This window comes from Nycticebus coucang, chromosome 24 (assembly GCF_027406575.1).
Source record: "Nycticebus coucang isolate mNycCou1 chromosome 24, mNycCou1.pri, whole genome shotgun sequence".
NCBI classification, from domain to species: domain Eukaryota; kingdom Metazoa; phylum Chordata; class Mammalia; order Primates; family Lorisidae; genus Nycticebus; species Nycticebus coucang.
This window is the reverse complement of record NC_069803.1, coordinates 11023207-11043798: the sequence shown is the minus strand read 5'-3', so window position 1 is coordinate 11043798 and position 20592 is coordinate 11023207. Positions and strand designations below refer to the sequence as shown.

Here is a 20592-nt window from a genome sequence, read left to right as displayed (position 1 = left end):
AGCATTTAGTTTGATTAGGTTCCAATAGTGTATTTTTGAAGTTGCTTCAATTGCCCAGGGGGTCCTCCACATAAAATACTCGCCCAAGCCGATTTCTTCAAGGGTTTTCCCTGCACTCTCTTCTAGTATTTTTGTAGTTTCATGTCTTAAGTTTAAATCTTTAATCCAAGGAGAGTCTATCTTAGTTAATGTTGAAAGGTGTGGGTCGAGTTTCAGTCTTCCACAGATTGCCAGCCAGTTCACCCAGCATGTTAATTCTTCCCAGCCATGAGCATGGTATGTTTTTCCATTTGTTAACATTTTCAGCTATTTCTTTTCTTAGAGTTTCATAGTTCTCTTTATAGAGATATTTCACATCCTTCATTAGATAAACTCCCAAATATTTCATCTTCTTTGGCACTACTGTGAATGGAATAGAGACCTTAACTCTCTTTTCAGCTTGACTATTGTTGGTATATATAAAGGCTACCAATTTATGAATGTTGATTTTGTAACCTAAGATGCTGCTGTATTCCATGATCACTTGTAAGAGTTTTGTAGTAGAATCCCTGGTGTTTTCCAGATATACAATCATATCATCTGCGAAGAGCGAAAGTTTGATCTCTTCTGACCCTATATGGATACACTTGATTGCCTTTTCTTCCCTAATTGCAATGGCTAAAACTTCCATTACAATGTTAAAGAGCAATGGAGAAAATGGGCAACCTAGCCTGGTTCCTCATCTGAGTGGAAATGATTTCGATTTAACTCCATTCAATATGATATTGGCTGTGGGTTCAATGTGGATGGCCTCTATCAGTTTAAGAAATGTCCCTTCTATACCAATTTTCTTAAGTGTTCTGATCATGAAGGGATGGCTGGATATTATCAAAAGCTTTTTCTGCATCGATTGAGAGAATCATATGGTCTTTGTTTTTTAATTTGTTTATGTGCTGAATTACATTTATAGATTTACGTATATTGAACCAGCCTTGAGACCCTAGGATAAAACCGACTTGGTCATGATGTATAATTTGTTTGATGTGTTGCTGGATTCTGTTTGTTAGGATCTTGTTGAATATTTTTGCATCTACATTCATTAGTGATATTGGTCTATAATTTTCTTTTCTTGTTGGGTCCTTTCCTGGTTTGGGGATCAGGGTGATGTTTGCTTCATAGAACGTGTTAGGTAGTCTTCCTTCTTTTTCTATATTTTGGAACAGGTTGAGTAATATACGAACTACTCTGTTTCGCCGAAAATAAGACAGTGTCTTATTTTAAGGTGTGCTCCCAAATATGTGCTAGGTCTTATTTTCAGGGGATGTCTTATCTTTCCTGTAAGTAGGTCTTAGTTTTGGAGGATGTCTTATTTTCGGGGAAACAGGGAAGTTCCTCTTTACAGGTTTGGTAGAATTCTGATGTGAAGCCTTCTGGTCCCGAGCTTTTCTTTTTAGGGAGATTTTTTATGGTTGATGCTATTTCAGAACTTGATATGGGCCTGTTCAAAATTTCCACTTGATTCTGGCTAAGTCTTGGAAGGTGACATGCTTCCAAGTATTGGTCAATTTCCTTAAGATTTTCATATTTCTGAGAATAAAGTTTCTTGTAATATTCATTAAGGAGTTTTTGAACTTCTGAGGAGTCTGTTATTATTTCGTCTTTGTCATTTCTGATTGATGAAATTAGAGATTTTACTCTTTTTTTCCTGGTTAGGTTGGCCAAAGGTTTATCTATTTCATTGAACTTTTCAAAAAACCAACTTTTTGATTTATTGATCTGTTGTATAATAATTTTGCTTTCTGCTCTAATTTTGGTTATTTCTTTTCTTCTTCTGGGTTTGGAGTTGGAATGTTCTTCCTTTTCCAGTTGGTTGAGATGTGCCATTAAGTTGTTAACTTCCTCTCTTTCCATTGTCTCGAGGAAGGCTTGCAGTGCTATAAATTTCTCTCTTAGGACTGTCTTTGCAGTATCCCAGAGGTTCTGATAATTCGTGTTTTCATTGTCATTTTGTTTAAAAAATTTGGCAATTTCCTTCTTAATCTCGTGTATGACTCAGCTATCATTCAGCATAAGGTTATTTAACTTCCATATTTTTGTATGAGTATGCAGATTCTTGTTGTTACTGAGTTCAACTTTTATTCCATGGTGGTCCGAGAAGATGCAAGGAATAATTTCTATTCCTTTAAATTTACTGAGGTTAGACTTCTGACCTAAGATGTGATCGATTTTAGACTATGTTTCATGGGCTGATGAGAAAGTATGTGTATTCAGTTTTGTTGGGATGAAATGTTCTGTAAATGTCTGTTAAATACAAATTTTGGATGGTTAGGTTTAAATCTAAAATGTCTTTGCTCAGCTTCTTATTGCAGGATGTATCCAACACTGCCAAAGGAGTGTTAAAATCTTGACTATTATGGAGCTGGAGGAAATCAAGTTGCTCATGTCTGTTAGAGTTTCTCATAAATTGAGGCACATTCTTGGGTGCATAAATATTAATCATTGAAATCTCATCATATTGAGTATTACCCTTAAAACAAATATGAAGTGACCATTCTTATCTTTCCTTACTTTTGTTGGTTTAAAGCCTATTGTACCTGCAAATAGAATTGCAACACCTGCTTTTTATGATTTCCATTTGCCTGAAATATGGATGACCATCCTTTCATCCTGACTCTATATTTATCTTTTAAGGTAACATGAGATTCTTGTATGCAGCAAATATCTGGCCTGTGTTTTTGTATCCAGTCAGCCAACCTGTGCCTCTTTAGAGGACAGTTTAAGCCATTCACATTAATGGAGAATATTGATAAGTCTGGTAAAATTTTGGGTATCGAGTTTTTCGAAAGCCCAGTGGACATTTTTAATCCTTTCTCCACTGTGGAAGTTGGAGTTTGATGGAAAATTGCTGAGTGAGTTTACTTTTGTGGTAGAGGATTGGGCTGGTCATTCTGAAGGATAGGTCTGAGAATATCCTGAAGAGCTGGTTTGGTTATTGCAAATTTCTTCAAAATGTGAATGTCATTAAAGTATTTAATTTTCCATCATAAATGAATCTCAGTTTAGCTGGATACAGGACCGGGGTTGAAAGTTATTTTGTTTTAGGAGATTAAAAGTCGATGACCACCCTGTTCTGGCTTGAAAGATTTCAGCAGAGAGATCTGCAGTCATTCTAATACTCTTCCCTTTGCAGGTTATGGTTTTTTACATCTGGCTGCTTTCAGAATTTTCTTCTTCATATTAACTTTAGTGAAGTTAATTATGATGTGCCTGGGTGATGTCTTTATTTGGGTTGAGTCTTGCTGGGGTTCTGAAACTTTCTGCTATCTGAATTTCAGAATCTCTTGGCATGTCTGGAAAATTGTCTTTCATAATTTCATGGAGAAGAGCCTCTGTGCCTTGCAAAGCCATTTCATTGCTTTCATGGATTTCAATGAGGCGGATATTAGCCTTCTTCAAATTATCCCAGAGCTCTCTGAGAGAACGATCTGTTTTTGCTCTCCATTTCTCTTCCTCTTTGATAGTTTGGGTGCATTCAAAAGCTTTGTCTTCAATGTCAGAAATCCTTTCTTCTGCTTGCTCCTCTCTGTTACTGAGGGATTCTACTGTATTTTTCAGATCTTTGAGGACTGCAAATTCTTGGTTCAATGTGTCAAAATCTTTGGTGCTTTTGTGTTTATAATCGTTTAATTCTTGAGACAACTTTTGAATTGCTCCTCAAATTTCTAATTCCAACTTTTGAATTGCTCCTCGAATTTCTAATTCCAACTGTTCCTCCATTCTATTCATTTTGTTTGCAATCAAAATTCTGAATTCGATTTCTGACATCTTGGACATCTGTTTATGAATGGGATCTTCAGTTACATCTGCCATATCTTTCCTCGGGTGGTTGATCTACTCTGGTTATTCATGTCACAGAGTTTTCCCGCTGATTCCACCCCATGATTATTTTACACCATTTTATTAAATGGGTGGATAAAGAAAAGTTGGGCTCGTGGCTCCAGGTGTAGTGATTAACCAGCCCTTTGCCAAAAGCTGGGACTGGTTTCTGTACCTTTTCCCCTAGAGTTTTGCTGAGGACCCATACAGTGCTATGGCATGAGAAACTGGGGACCTGCTTGGTGTGGTGGGGCTCAGTGGCTCTGTCTTGTTTTCAGCTGGTCTCTGTCCGACCCTCTTGAAACAGTTACTCTGGGTTGAAGTCTCAGCTGTGGAGAAATACCAGCAATTAAGTCACCCAGCCCACCACAGGCAACAATAGGAAAAGGAAAATCAAACCTTCCTACAACTACACACCCAGGGCACCACTTGGATAGTCCTTGGGCAATTGGCTCAGTTCAAAAGGTCCAAATCAATTGTCTCAGTCAGCACCTGTCTCAGGTGGGAGAGTTTAAAAGGTCTCTGGCAACTAGTTCACAGGGGTCTGCTGACAACCCAAATATGACTTGCTCTGGTACTCCATGAGGTCAGGAGGACCCACCCAGCAAATAGATTAGTCTTGGAAGGTTGATGCCTCAGAATCAGCACTGGCCAGCAAGAGTTCCGGCCCTGTCCACACCTCTCGAGAAAATACTCAGTAATCTGGATTCCTGAGGGACAGGCCTCTAGACCCCAGAGTGAGAGTGGAGAGGAGTGTTGGGAGCTCAGAATTGCAGGTAGAGAATATATACAGTTTACATAGTTTTATGCCAGGCAGGAGAGTGCTATGGCACCCTAGTAGGGGAAGTAGGTCCAGTTTTTAGAGGGTCTCTCCCGTTGAGTATAATAGGAGGTTTTTGAACTCTGCTCATTTGTTTATGGGGTACTCTGAGCCAATCTCATGGGGAAGGGGAGACCTATCCACTTGGTGATGGATTTTGTACCTTTTTTTTTTTATATCCTTGGGGTCTCAGCTTGCCTCAGCAGTGTTGATGTGCGTTCTTCAACCTTCTCCCTTGGCTCAGCTCTAATCTGCCAGGTTACTTGCTAAATTTCTGTCCTTTAACTCTTCCTACTTGCAGTTTTAAAGATGACAATCACCCTTGTCCTGACATTTCTTTCACTTTAGGCTGAGGGGAAGATTTTCTCTGGTCTTGCCCAGTGTGGGGCTTGGGGCTGCTTTGATGAGTTTAACCAAATTGATGCCTCTGTGCTCTCAGTTATATCATCTCAGCTTCAGACGATCTGAAATGCTCTGATCCATCAGTTAACCGCATTCCAGGTAAGAATAAATGTGAAGCCCTCTAGCGTGGTATCTTCAGGTTGAAAACTGGCCATCTTACCTTTGAAACATCAGATGGTATGGAGTTGTCTTTCCAGACTCCTGAAGATTTGCCAAATTTTTGTCTTCTGATTGAGTTGGTTGGGATTCCCCAAATTATCATCATTGATGATTAAAGATTTTAAAAGTCCAAGGACTTCAAACTAATTCCAGATACATAACTATTACTTATAAACAGGGCAGTGTCCTCAAAAAAGTGATGTGCAGGGCCTCCCCCACAGCTGCTCTGTCCTTCCTCCAATATTTTCAGGATCCCCCATGGAATGATTTTTTAAAAGTACAAATTCACAAGAATGGGGAAATGACTACAATAAAATTTTGAGCCCTTGAATCAGATGGACAAGTAGTAAATTACCTGAGAATGCCAGATCTTAAACTGAGAATGAATAAAAGTCAAGGACCAACTAATTAAGGTTGCAAAAAAATCCAGGAACTATCATCACCACTACTTTTAGAAGTGGAGGTGAAAGAATGAAGATAAATAAGAGAACTGTTTGAAATCTGTTTTGGAAGCAGTCAGATTGCTTACTCCCCTCCACCCTGATGTAAAACTGGAGGTTTATTCCTTGGAAAGGATAAGACAGAGAGTCTCTGGACTGGGGACATTTGGAATAATTCAAAATGTAGGGCTGTACTGAAAACAGAATGTTCTGGGTATATAATATGGCCAATGAATGCTAAGGCTGCTAGCCCACTTCTCTCCTGGGCTAAAGAAATAATGATAGGCAGGCCTTTCCTTCCAGGCAGGAGACAGAAGAATGTTCTCTATGGAATCTGACCAATCCAAGAGGAAAAGACCTGAAGAGACTGACACTGAAGGATCCAAATAAATGGCCAGTTCTCTTGCCTGTGAAACCCCTGGTACAAAAGCTTATAGCTTCTATCAAATTTTTTGCTCCCTTTCCTAAATATGAGAAGACAAGGAAGTGATACCTGATAGGTGAGAAAATTTTCTAAATGAAAGATAGCAACTAAAAGACAAAAGTTCAATTTGGTGGAAAGAACATTAATAAGAAACTAAGGAAGACAAGGGAAAAAATTTATCTATGTATAAAGAATAGAGTGCTCCAAAATGAATGTCCAGAAACAAAGAAGAACTTGGAAATTAAAAAAAAATTGTAGAAAAAAATACTCACAAAAGATCCAAGAAGTAAAATTTAAAGGAATTTCTTCTGCTAACTAGTACAAAACCAAAACCAAACCAAAACAAAAAACAGATTGCACAGAGAGAGAAAAATTAAGACAATCAGAAGACCAGTCCAAAGTCAAGGAGTTTCTGAAAGAAATTGCAGAGAAGTAAAAAGGAGGACTTTATCAATAAAATAATTCAAGATCATTCCATAAAACATAAAGCAGTGGTTTTCAACCAGTGTGCTGTGAAAAATTTTAAAGATCATTAATTAAATTAGTTTTGAAAGAAGTTCAAAGCACATTAAGTATATTCTTTTTTTAACTCTTTTTTTTTTTGGTCAACCTAATTTAAGTGTGCCATGGAAGTTTAACTATAGGTTCAAATGTACCGTGAGATAAAAAAGGTTGACAAACACTGACATAAGGGTATACTTTTCTAGAATGACAAGATGCTGCTGTAGAAAATTGATCTACACTGAGACTCATCATAATATTTTAGAACACTGGGGATAAACAGACAACCCTACAAGCTTCCAGCGGAGGAAAAACCAAGTTATATAGAAAGGAAAAGAAGTTAGACTGTCTTCAGATTACATAAAAACAATATTGAAACTATAAAACAATGGGGCAATATCTACTACATCCTATGGGAAAATAATTTCCAATCTAGAAATCTATACTCAGCCAAGTGGTCAATGAGGTATAAGCATTTGCTCCCATATACCTTTTGTTTGAGGCTACTGAAGATGCATTCCTTTAAAACAAGTTTCTGAACACACACACACAAAGGAGATATTCCATCTACGAAATAGGAGTTTCAACTGAGGAATGGAATGACAGCTGTCAGGCATAAAGGGTAATTATCAGAGGTTAAAGCATGTCAGAATTTCAGGGACAGATGATGTCAAGAAGACAAAGTTGATAGATTAGCCAAGGTAAAGAAATGTATTGAGAGAGTATGTAAAGGAGCAGGGAAGGATTCCAAGTGGACTTAAGGATGGAGACAGAGAAAGTTGAGCAAATGAGAGAAAAACTCAAAACAATTATTAGCTCCAGGGTAAATAAAATATTGGGTAGAGAAGAAATTTTAATCATAATTTACTAGATAGCTCATTTCCAAATTACGTATGAAGTCTAACAAGTAAGTTTGTGAGCTCAGGGTGAGCTATTATCCTACCGCACACAAAATCACACAACAGTAATGCCACTCAGCCAGACACTGCTATGTGTCAATGAACACAACTGTGAGATACTGAGATACCAAGGTTATGAAACCTTACCAACTGGTTTATACAGTGTTGCTAAAGTAAGGGAATGGTGTCAAGTTTGCAAACTTAGTTGTTAGACCTTGTACAATGATAGCTCGGATGGTCATTCCAGAAAGAGTTCAAAAATTGGATTCAAGAGTGGACCAGGTGTTGGCATAGGTGCCCAGATTCCCAAGGGGAGACCTTCGAAGGTGACCATAGTGATATTCGGTAATGAGGTATGTAGCACTTTTTCAAAGATGAATTAGCAAACTTAATTGTCAGAACTGGTACATAGATATGATAATACAAGTACTGAATATCTAATCAAATTTTTTATTTCGTGAGATGGGAAGGGAAAGGGTATGTGGAGCAAGCATGCATTTGGGAGCTGGGAGGAGAAAAAGAGAGTTAAATCCTTACCTTTTTATTGTTAATAGATAATATCCCAAATTGAAGAAAATCTAGAAATAGCAATACAAACATGTCCTTGGGCTCAATACTAAGAATCAGCTAAGATTTGAAAGTGATCATTTTATGGAGGGAGAAACAGAAAGTGGGAGTGTGCTTAGATTCCTGTTTGTATTAACAAATCTTACAGAGGTTGTTTATCCTTAAACTACGTGCATGCATCACTTGGATAAGAAATAAAACATTTTTTAAACATTGTCCTGAGTTCTTGCATTTTTGACTTCCAGAAATTTCTAATCACTGGCAAAAACCTCAAAGAACCTCTAACATCCCTACCAAATAGTTGATGAGATCATGGATAGAGAATGGAAGCTCTTTACTCTGAGACCTGTAGGGCAGTTCTTACAATGGCTTTCATCTTACACAGCCAAGCTCCTGGTGAACGAGAACAGTGAGAACATCCAGGTAATGGTTGTTCTAAGGGTTGGCGATAGCTACCTTTTATTACATGAGATAGAAATAGAAGAAGGGAATTTCCATCATCAACTAGTTAATAACCAGAATTTTCATGGTGAGGCAGAAATATGCATCAAAAATGCAGCACTGGGTAGGCAGAAGCTATGGTATGAATGTGTGTACCCTCAAAAATTAATGTATTGATACCTAACTCCCAAAGTAAAGGTATTAAGAGGCGAGACATTTAGGAAGTGATTAGGTTATGAGGACTCCACCCTCATTAATGGGATTAGTGCCCTCATAAAAGATGTTTCAGGGAGGCTGTCTGCCCCTTTGGCTACAGGAGGACACACAGGAGGTGCCATCTTTGAAGCAGAGAACAGGCCTTCACCAAACATGAAACCTGCTGGTGCCTTGATCTTGGACTTCTCAGCCTCCAGAACGGTGAGAAATGTTTCTTTTGTTTATAAGCTACACAGTCTAAGATATTTTGTTATAGCAGCCCACATGTACTAATGCCATGGGAAAAGTTAAGGTGTTAAGAACAGATAACTTCAGAGATCAAAATGAGATGATAAGGAAGATCTTATTTGGATGAAGACAATTTGAAGGGGAAGTTTGGTGCTTTACATAAAATAGGAAATCTGAAAATATTTCTAGATGAGGCACTATGGCAATATTGCTCATTTGAAAGAGTTGAACTTTACGACGAGCTTTTTCTTCTTTGATCTTTCTGTTATTTGTAAAGAACTTAGGTTATCTCCAACTGAGTACCCTTTTTTGGAATTCTGGACACAGTTTCTACAGGTGGTTGGATCTATAGTACAATGCCAACCCTCTAATAATGCTTTCATCTCCGGCTGTTACAACAACACTGAAGTAGACCAGTACTTCCATGGGGAAAAATTCAAATACACCTTCATATCGGGCAGCCAGGAATACTTGCAACCCCATCTTTGTAATGGAAATTAGAAAGGACTGATGAGATGATTTCAGAAATAGAGAAGCTCTTTAAAGGCAAAGTGTTACTGCTGGGAAAGCGTAGATTATAGCAGTGGAAATTTACTTTTGTTTTATTATCAGTTGGCAGAAAATGCTGTGGTATCCAGGACCCCCTCTAAATCTGATTTGCTCTAGTTCCTAAGTTAGAAGAGAATTAAGTTGTAGTTAGAAGTATTTCTAGGTAGTTGAAGAGACAGGGAGAGTAGAACTCAACCAGGTAGTGGGAAGAAGAGAGAAGTTCTCTTGACATGAAGTTCTCTTGACATGAAGTTCTCTTGACATGAACTTCTCTTGACATGAACTTGACATGACATTTGGGTTCAACGACTGGTTGAACATCTATCCATGTATCTATCAATCTGTGTCACATGTGTTGAACTCATATAAATCAAACCTGGCCCCAGCCAAACTGCAACAAAAAAATAGCTGGGCGTTGTGGCGGGCGCCTGTAGTCTCAGCTACTCAGGAGGCTGAGGCAAGAGAATTGCCTAAGGCCAAGAGCTGGAGGTTGCTGTGAGCTGTGACGCCACAGCACTTTACCGAGGGTGACAAAGTAAGACTCTGTCTCTTAAAAAAAAAAAGAGAGAGAGAGAGAAAAGAAACTCCCTGTACATCAATTAGATATCTTGGTGACCTAACAAAAAATATTATGAGTGAATTTTTTTTTTTTTGAGACAGAGTCTCACTGTCACTCTTGGTAGAATGCTGTGGCATCACAGCTCACCGCAACCACAAACTCTTGGGCTTAAGAGAGATTCTCTTGACTCAGCCTCCTAAGTAGCTGGGACTATAGGCGCCTGCCATATCGCCTGGATATTTTTTGGTTGTAGTTGTCATTGTTGTTTAGCTGGCCCAGGCTGGGCTCGAACCTGCCAGCCTTAATGTATGGGGCTAGTGCCCTACTCACTGAGCTAAGGGAGCCGAGCAATTTAATGAATGTTTTGAAATTTCACAACTAAAGAATAACAAAGTTTAAATAGTAAAATTCTAAATTCTAAATTAAAATGCTTAATAATTAAGTTTGCCTCAGGGCAGAGGAAGAAACTCAAGTATTATATATTAATTCAATGAAGAGAAAAATAACTACTTAAAGAGTTGACCATTTTCTAAAATTCCAGAATGACCACATAATTGGATGCTTATAATAACATAGCTGAGGACGCTCAGTCTATGAAACTCAATTTTAATCAGTTTGCTTCACATCGGCACCTTAAATAGCAAGAGAAAGTAAATTAATACTTTGATATTTTCTCAAATATTTGTTTTTATTCAGCTGAATTTTCTCATACATAGAAGTGAGGTACACAGACACTCTCAATCCCATTTACTAGCCTTGGTTCAGTTTTTGTATTGTATTACTGATTTCTGTAAAGAATTGGCCTCCTCCACTTTTATGTCCTAGAAAATTTCAAATAGTTTCCTTGGTGAATTTGCGAGGTTGCCCTGATTCCACAGCTGGCACAAGATTACATAAACAGTGGGGTCCTTTGTGGAGTCACTAACATGTGGCCGGACTTGTGGGATCTTCACTTTTTTATTCCTTTAACTTGTGACTCCCTCTCAGCTTAGCAGGGAGAAATCGAGATGGGGTTACAAGAAATGCATGCAGGTAACAAGCCCTTGAGTTACTGGGGAGGGTTGTGACATTTCCCACCTCCCCTCAGGTAAAGGGTGCTTCCTCTAACAGTGCTTTTCAATCTTTTTTTTATCTCATGGCACACTTGAACCTTAAACTTCTGTGGCACACTTAAATGATGTTGATCCAAAAAAAGAATAATAAAAGAAAAAGAATATATTTACTATGCTTTGACTTCTTTGAATGTTTTTTGGGAAATAATTCAGTTAATGATCCTTAAAAATGTTAATGGCATAGCTAACATCCTCTCCAGATATGGCATACCAGTTGATAATCACTCCTCTAACTCCTTCTTTAAGCCAACCACCGGAAACTACATGATGAGGGTACTAGATGGAGAGGAAGTTCTGTCCCCAGCTGGAGACTCGATGAAACCTAGATGTCCTCATGCTTCCCCTGGGGCTGTCAGAGTGTCCAAAGTGGTGGGTGAGAAGGATCTTGAGTAACTGCCCCAGTGCCCCTTGATACTTGCCCTGTCCCTGAGTCTCATCTCACTTCTGCAGGCAGCAGGGCAGCTGCCTTTCACGAGTAGATATAGTAAAAACTCCTGTGAAATTTGCCAGTAGGGTAGGAAGGTGATTAATTTCTCTCATTTTGTTCTCTTTTATTCCATGTCCTTGTTTTCAGGCTCCTACACTTCATTGCCATCCATGATCTAGTAATGTTCTGAGACTTTTACTGAAAAACCTCAGAAGTTGGCATAAAGATCAGTAATTATGGTTTTCACGGAATTAGGAGTTCAAAGCATTCTACTATTAACGTGCAGACTGTGCTAAAGTAGAAGAATCTATAAAACCAAAGGAAAACAAAACTGACAAAATTGCAAGTGTTTTGTTTTAGTGAAAACAGACGAGCAAAGTAAGGTAGATTGTAATTCCACCTGAGTTCTAAACATCTATTTTTCCTTTGTGACTGAATGAACCACTGGTAGCCTAGAACTTTCAAGGGAAGGATGACGGGGAGAGCTTCCATAGAGAAATAACCAGGAAATTGTCAAATTGTCAAAAGTTGAGCATCAGTTTTCCGCCTTGGAGACTCATGATTTATGATTTCCCTCCCGTTCTTCCTTCTTTCTTTGACTCGACTGCAATGTATGTTACTGAAAAGGGTTAGAAAAAAATTCTAGCATAAGTATGACTGTTTAATTTCCTATGAGTTTTCAAAAGTTTATTGTTGGGTTTTATTTACCCCTGAGGAAATTTTGTTAGAAAATTTAAAAAATATGTAGTGAATCCTTTTGGAATAAGTGGAAAGAAACAAGAAATACAGTTCACTTTTACCATGAGAAAAATACAACTCAAAACAAGGTCAACCATCACACCCCTTTTATTCAAATTTGGCATATTGTTAAATAGCAGCAATAAACTCCATGCATTGTTCTTAGAAATACAAAAAAATGCATATTCATTACCCCTACATACCAACATATCATGAGATTTCCTGCTGAGGGGAAATATGCAACTTATGTACGACAGTACTTAGGACAGTAAGGCGCACATTCCTGCTGGATGGTTCACACCTTATCTACAGATAGAGCTTAACTACTAAGGCATGAGAAGGAAACTTTGTCCAAAGAAAAGTGAAAAAAATATTTGATTTCAACAACTGCATTCAATAATTTGTGAAATAACAATCCCTTTTTTACCTTGTAGTGCTGTCGTATTATTAGTTAACATTAATATTCATCATCCTAATGTTCCCAAAGCAGCATCGAGGTGGTAAGTTCACTACAATAACAAGCATCCCTGTATTTTCTGGCGCATTAGCTTGTATGAGTGTAACCACAAGGTCTTAGCCATAGTCACGCCTCTCCCCCACCACCCCGCTACACATGTGTGGGGTCTAAATGTGCTATTCTTATTTTGTTCTATCTTCCTTAAAGAGTGTGGCCGTGAGATCACAGACCTCCCACTTCTCTAGTGCAGTGACATCCCCACTGCTGTGTGGCTCCCCTTTAGTACATTCAAGACACATCTGCGGTGGTGGTCTCTCTCCCTGTAAGGGAGCTTGTTCTGATGATCTGGCCTGGGAAATACATCCCGTTCCATCTTCCATTTTCATCTTCATTCCTTCTGTTTCTTCCTCAGATTCCTTTCTCGTTTAGAAACCCCCCCCAACATGAACAAATCACCCCATGCCCTCACCAAAATCCTTAATCCCTGCAAACAGACAGAAGATATGAGGAAGAGACAAAATTCTCAGCCCCAGAGCAGCAGTCAGGGCTAACTCAGTCCAAATAATATCATCATAATAGTGCACAACAGAGAATCACTGTTTGAATTATACGATCCAGTCTTTAGTATTTCATGGTTTGTTATAGAAAAACAGTTTGAAATAGTCATGTCTAATAATGGAGTAAGTGTCCCCAGGAAGTAGCGAACTTCCAGCACGTAGGCAGATGTCACATGATCAACTTTTTTTTTTTCAGAGGTTTAAGTTTTTTTCTTTTTTTTTTTTTATTGTTGGGGATTTATTGAGGGTACAATAAGCCAGGTTACAGTGATTCACATGATCAACTTTAAGGCATGTCGCAAATGTCCTCTTTGCTGGGTTGGAAGACTCTTGAAGGCAAGCTATGCTTTACCCAGTTTGTGTTCTGCATAACACTGGAGTTTCTAAAGAATTTTCACATTTATTAAGCTATATATTGTACATGTATTTTTTGGAGACAGGGTCTCTCTTCATTGCTTGGGCCAGAGTGCAATGGCATAATCATAGTTCATGAAACCTCAAACTTTGCCTGAACCCCTCAAGTAGCTGGGACTACAGACACCATACTACCATACCTGGCTAATTCATTTCTAAATTTTTGTAGGAACAGAGTCTCAGTGTGTGGCTCAGGCTGGTCTCAAATTCCTGGCATCAAGTGATCCTCCCACCTCAGTCTCCCAAAGTGCCAGGATCACCAGTGTGAGCCACTGCGCCCAGCGATACTACACTATTTTAATCTATGCAAGTGTCCTGTGAAATAAAGCAAGGACTACACTTATATAATAAGGAAACAGGCTCAGAAAAATTCATAACTTTTCCAGGGCTACAGGGCTGATAAATAGCAGAACTGGAATCTGAACCCAGCCAGTCATGTCTTGAAACTTTACATATATTTCCCAAGGTAGATGTTTGTTGACAGCTCATCTCTTCATTGGTTGTAAAGGGTTGTTGCTTTGGTGGGTTAAAGAAGTAAACCTAAATGAGACTTCTTGATCTTCTATAAATTGCCCCAAAGTTTTAAGATATTGTCATTCACCAGAAAGCAATTAGAAAATCCTCTTAGTTTTACTTTATCTCCCTCCCAGACTAAAATATGTAGACTCTTCTGGATTCCATGTTATACCAAGTGTACAAATTAGTGGTACTAAATTCCAAGTTTTTCAGAGAAGACCTTCATCTCCATATTTCCTCCTATGCTACATAGTAATGACTTTAAGAACAAAGGGATGAGTGGATAGATGCAGGTATGGATAGATGGATGGGTGTGTGGGTGTCTGTGGGTCACGGAACTAGGCCCAGTTCTGAAACACATACTGCAGTTGATCTTTCATGAATCTGCCTAACTTCCCAGTTCCTCTTCAGTAGAGAGACACTGCCACACCGCTTCCTCTAGTGGCCTCTAAGGGTTCCTATTTCCCAATTCTTTTAACTTGCTCTTCACTGAAACACGGGTTATGAATTTTCCATTGTTTCAGTTGTCCTGGACCCTGTGTCTTCTCCAGCACAGGCTGTTCTCTGAGGAGGCTTTTTGCAGACACAGACGCACACTGAGACCCCAGGACACAGAGGGCAGTTGTTTGGTGATCCATGGCTGGAGGTGTGCATGCCTGTGCGCCCTGGTCAGTGATGAGGAGGTAGACATCAGCGCCTCTGTGGATTTTCTGTTGCCCCTTCAATGGCCATTAAGAGGCAATTAATGAAGTACAAAGTATTCAGGATGGGAAAACCTTTCAGGGGCCAATGGTGGATTTCCTTTTCAAATTTTCCAATCTACAGTATTTCACATTTACCTGCATAATTTTTTTTCATACTTTCCCTGTAGATGGGTGGATGGATGAGTAGATAAAATATTGTTAAAATAGATAAACTATTGAGTAGATAAAATATTCCCAGGTAACATGATTAACATGATGACAGCTTCTCTGATCCCTAGTTTTCTTTTTATTTCTAACTCTGACTATGAAGACAAGTTAAACCCCAATGGAGTATTTACCTTTACTGTTAATAACTACCCATGCCCTTTTAACTGGTGCTAGTAAGTCCGCTAAATAGCATCAGTCACTAATAACCAAAAAAGCAATCCATATTTCCTTATCACAATTAGGGTGGGAAAGATTCACAAAGGAAGGGATATTGGATATTTGAATACATTGCCTAAGTATCTTTACCCATTTCTTAGGTTGTTATGCTCTGGCTTTAAAACTTAGAAAAATCAGGTGTTCCACAGATGTTCTCAAGGTGCAGTTTTTGTACCAGCAGCAGCTTTGGTATCACCTGGGAACTTTTTAGAATTGCACATTTTGGGACCTCTACTCCAGACCTGAATCAGAAACTCTGGGGGTGGGGCAGCAATCTCAGCATTTGATGCCCAGGTGATTTTGATGCACACTGAAGTTTGAGAACCAATGGTTTTATGCAAGAATGAGCCTTTTTTCTTGTCTTTTTACAACCATGATATGGACAAATTAAATTGTTCCTTTTCTGAATATTGCTTAATCACATTGAACAATTATACCTTTTCTCCAGTACATGTTAATCCTGTGTGTCATTCCCCTCTTATTCAAAAAAGCAAAATAGGTAACATCCCTTCTGTATAGGTGCCCTGGAAAATGGAGTTTCATTGTAAGAACTGAAATGAAATCATGAGCAAACAATTCCTAGCAGTGAACTGTTGAAAGAAAGCCTACCTTTGCACAGAAAATATCCATCAGAATTACCCCTTAAACCACTTAGCAGAGAGGAGTGGGAGAAAATGTGGGAGCAGGGTAAACGGATTTTCAAAGAAGACCTTTTTAGAGAAGAAGCTTACACTTGATCATAGACAAAATATGTTTGAAAGTACTAAGAGAGAGCATCTACGCCTTCAGTGACTCTGTAAGCCAGTGGTTTAAAATTGTATAGTTGTTTTTATTGCCTGGAATTCCATCTCTTCTGTGATAGCATTGGGACAATGTGTGGTACAACCATTGGTATATCAGTCCACGATTAATTAGCTGGAATTAATTGAGTGCTTGAACCCCACATTGGGTTCAAACGGAGAAATTCTAAAATTATGGCCCCAGCTTTCTAACAAGTTTGCAATCTAAATAGAGAGGAGGGAGTAAAGCTCCTGAAACACTTGGGCTCAATAAGAAAAAGTGAGAAGGCATGATACAGATTACAAGTGGGGGTCAGTGCACTATGGGGTGGGGGGTCACTCATAGTGTTTAGTGTTTATGGGGCAGATGGATCAAGAGATTCTGAACATCACTCATGGATTATTTGCTGCAATGGCCTAATTCCTCCCCTTCCTGTATATCTTCCTTTTGGCAATGCACTTTTCCGTTTTTCACATGAAGAGGTAGAGTCTACTCTTTTAGTCTTGAAATCTGAACTTGTAATGTTGGCAGCGAGAAGGTACTAATTCTAAATCAAGGCCTCAGAGATCTTGAAGGCTTCTGGTCACTCTTTTGGGATGTGTCAAACTGTCAGGAACAAGCCCAGGCTAACTCTGCTGAAGGATCAGAGACCACATTCTTTATGAGCTGACGAGTTGCAGCTGAGATCATTGGTCACTAGTCAGTCCCCAGCTGAGCTATGAGAAGTCTCAGCAGAAGAACTCCCCTGCTGAGCCTGGTCCAAATTGCCAACCCACAGAAATCCTGGCCTAAATTAAGGGACAGCCCAACAAATTTTGGAGCTGTTTGACATACAATGATTGACAGCTGATAGATGGTATCCCAGATAGTGAGGATGAGAGAAAGTGTTTCAGGCTAGCACTGCACCTCCAAAGAGAATCAGGAGTCAGAAATACGGAAGGCCAGACCAAAGAAAATTGGGCAGACCAGTAAGATTAGATTTATGAACTACTTTCTTTAAATAACTGGAGCACCAGGGTTCAAGAGCACATATACTGCAGGCTAGACTGGCACAATCATGCTGCAATCTTGAAGCACTCCATCCTAGTAAATGAAATAGGGATCTGGGAGGCACCTGTGGCTCAAAGGGGTAGGGTGCTGGCCCCTTATCCTGGAGGTGGCAGGTTCAAGCCCAGCCCCAGCCAGAAAACTGCAAAAAAGAAAAAATAAAATAGGGATCCCACACTGAGACACAGCGTCAAGGCCCTAGTCCTCCAAACTGGTCTTTGAGCGATTAAAACATTGTTTTTCTAGCCAATTATATGGTAGCAAGAACAACCAAAAAATCTTTATGGCTTATCTGTTATTTTTTAAAATATTAAAATCTAAACCTTCTATGACACACTTGCAAGAAAATGCTGGAGGCGACTTGCAGAATACTATGCAGCTCCAGCGCTTTACAAATTTTCACGTCTCACAACGTGGATCTACTGCCTGTGGAAAAACAACTTGAACTGTTTCATGAGGTCACTGAAGATGTTTTTCACTATAAAAGAGCGTAAGGGAAAATATTTACCTTGAAGTGCTAAACTATGTTCTCTGTTGAATACTTGCTGTACAAGTAGTTCCTCGTATTTGGCGGGATGGTGAGGGGTGACGGGACAGAAGGGGACTGCGTTCGGAGGCGGGTGGTATTCAGGTAACAGTATTTAACCTACAACTCCTTGTGTCTGGACCTTTTATTTCAGTAACTACAGAAGCCTCTTTCATGTTATATTTGTATAAAACCGATTAGTTGACAAAGTGCCATAACTTTACAGAAAATGGCCTGAGCAGATATTTTTATTCAAAGTCTGCTCCTATCAGTAGCGGCCCACATGTGCTGAAACCAGGGTGATGGTGGGATTTCCACAGGAGAAAGGCGGGGGTCGTGAAGCCTGAAGTGTCCTCCCAGGCTGGAGGGAAACAGGCGTCACACCTGACACGCACGCCCGGGTGTGCACCGGCAGTGCAGAGGGCGCGTTATCAACTCGTTGCAATCGCTGCTGGTCTCCTGTGAACATGTTGCTCCCTTTTTGAGTGTCAAGCAACCGGTTCACGCAAAACTTTTCCGAGCGGAGGACCCGCGCGCGCCGGGTCCCCCCAGCCAGCTAACAGGTCCCTGCTCACTGAAGCGTCAGCCCGCGCTCGCCGGCAGATCTCCGCACCCACTCGGACTGCAGCCTGTTTGCCTCCCATTGCAGCACTCGGGGCGACGGCCAGGGAGGCGGCGCAGGCAGCGGCCGAGCCCGGGGACCTCCGGCCCCGCGGGCGGCAGCATGGGGCAGGGCCGCGCGGGGCGAGCCCGCGGCGCAGGTCCACAGGCCGGCGGGGCGCAGGGCGCTGCCGCCGCCGCCGCGGCCGCCCCGCGATTTCCAGGCACGCAACTCCGCCTCCAGGGCGCTCTCCCTCGCGCACTCGCCCCGCCGCCCGCTCGCCGCCCCGGCAGCCGCCGCAGCAGCGCTTCACACAAAGGACTGTCACCCGCGGAGCAGCTCCCCCACCTCCACGGCGTCCTCCGGTGACAGCAGCCTCGACAGCAGGGCTCGGCGCGGCGCGGCGCGGCGCGGCGGCGGGTGGGGGGACCTGTCACTCCCTGCAGCCGAGGCGGGGGCAGCGCGGCTTTTCTGCCTTTGCTATTTTGCTTTTTTCTCTTTTTTGTCCTTATACCTCTTGGCCTTTCCGTGGTTCCACCCACCTCTTCCCCACTCCTCCTCCCATAAACAACTCTCCTCCCCCTCCCCCAATAAATAAATAAGAGGAGGCGAGTCGGGGGAGGAGGAGTGGTGCTGGGTGCGGGGAGGAAAAGGGAGGCATCGCCGGAGCGCCCGGCAGAGTCCGAACCGACAGCCGGGAGCCCGCACGCACCTCGCACCATGAGATGGAGACGCGCCCCGCGCCCCGGCCCCGGCCCCCGCCCCGCCGCGCGCCCGCCGCCGCCGCTCCTGCCGCTGCTGCTGCTGCTGGGGACCGCGGCCCTGGCGCCGGGGGCGGCGGCCGGCGGCGAGGCGGCTCCCGCGGGGGCCTCGCTGTGCTACTCGTCCCCGCCCAGCGTGGGCTCGGTGCAGGAGCTGGCCCGGCGCGCCGCGGTGGTGATCGAGGGGAAGGTGCAGGCGCCGCGGCGGCAGCAGGGGGCACTCGACAGGGAGGCGGCGGCGCGGGGCGCAGAGCGCCAGCTGCCGGCCGCCGCCGACCGCACCGCGCCCTCCCGGCCCACGGCCGCAGGCCCGCCCGGCGAGGAGGCGCCCTATCTGGTCAAGGTGCACCAGGTGTGGGCGGTGAAGGCCGGGGGCTTGAAGAAGGACTCGCTGCTCACTGTGCGCCTGGGGGCCTGGGGCCACCCCGCGTTCCCGTCCTGCGGGGGACTCAAGGAGGACGGCAGGTACATCTTCTTCATGGAGCCCGACGCCAACAGCAGCAGCCGCGCGCCGGCCGCCTTCCGAGCCTCGTTCCCCCCCCTCGAGACGGGCAGGAACCTCAAGAAGGAGGTCAGCCGAGTGCTGTGCAAGCGGTGCGGTAAGTGGCTGGCCCGGGGCGCGCTCGGCGGGCGCGGCGGGCTCCGGGGCTCGACGGCCGGGGCGGAGCGGGCGGGGGCGGCGGGGGCCTCGGGGCTCCGCTCGGGGTGGCGGCGCCCGGCCAGCCTCCCAGAGGGCAAGTTCGCCGCCTCCGCGGGCAGCGCCTGCTCCGGGTCCCCATCGCTTAAGCTGTGCCATTGGTGAAAGCCCAACTTTGGTCCTCGGTTGGGGCCGCCTGAAACTTTTTAATCCTTGGAGGTTTGGTTCACCAACTAGAAGGAAGTGTGGTAGCCGCTTGCTTGCGTGGGTGTTATTGAACTTGCCGGTGGTTAGGAGCTGTTGGTCCTGGGCCTCCCTTGCTGGAGGAAGGGCAGCATTTTAACGCCCTCCCTCCCTTCTTCACATGTGTCCAGAGTGTGCAGACGGTCAGGGCTTTGCTATGGGGACCCCCGACAAGGAAGGCACCGCGCACTGACATTCTGCGACAGGCGTGCCAGAGTTTTTGAAGAACTCAGCGTCCAACAGATAGATAGATGCGGTCTGTGCCTTGTGAACTGGTGTGTGTGAGAAGTATAGCGTTAGGTGGGGCTTATTTTTGCAAAATCGTCTCAGGAAATTTTGTTTTCACAATATTTTGGTTTGGAGTGTGTTTTGGCACTCCCTGAATCAGAACAGATGAGCTTAATTACGGAGCTTCACGTGTAGGCCTTGGAGAATTTTGGAGGGTAAGTTTAGTAATTGAATTGCCACCCCTTTGTCCGCTTACCATGGGAAGAGTGTGCTTCCCGGGTGTGCCCCGTGTGATCAGGTCTGAGGAGTGAACTGATAACGTTTCGTTTCTGAGGTGGCATCATGTTGACATGCCGTTTAT

General features: G+C 42.5%; 1 protein-coding gene across 1 annotated transcript in view; it reads left to right on the top strand.

Annotated features, from left to right (window-relative positions):
• Positions 1–18875: 18875 nt before the first annotated feature.
• The window catches only part of NRG1 (neuregulin 1), a 1208564-nt gene continuing 1206847 nt past the window's right edge, over positions 18876–20592 (top strand). Inside the window, exon 1 of the mRNA XM_053578488.1 lies at positions 18876–19722. Coding sequence (XP_053434463.1) covers positions 19083–19722 — 640 coding nt within the window. The 5' untranslated portion in view covers positions 18876–19082. The remainder of the gene's footprint in view (positions 19723–20592) is intronic.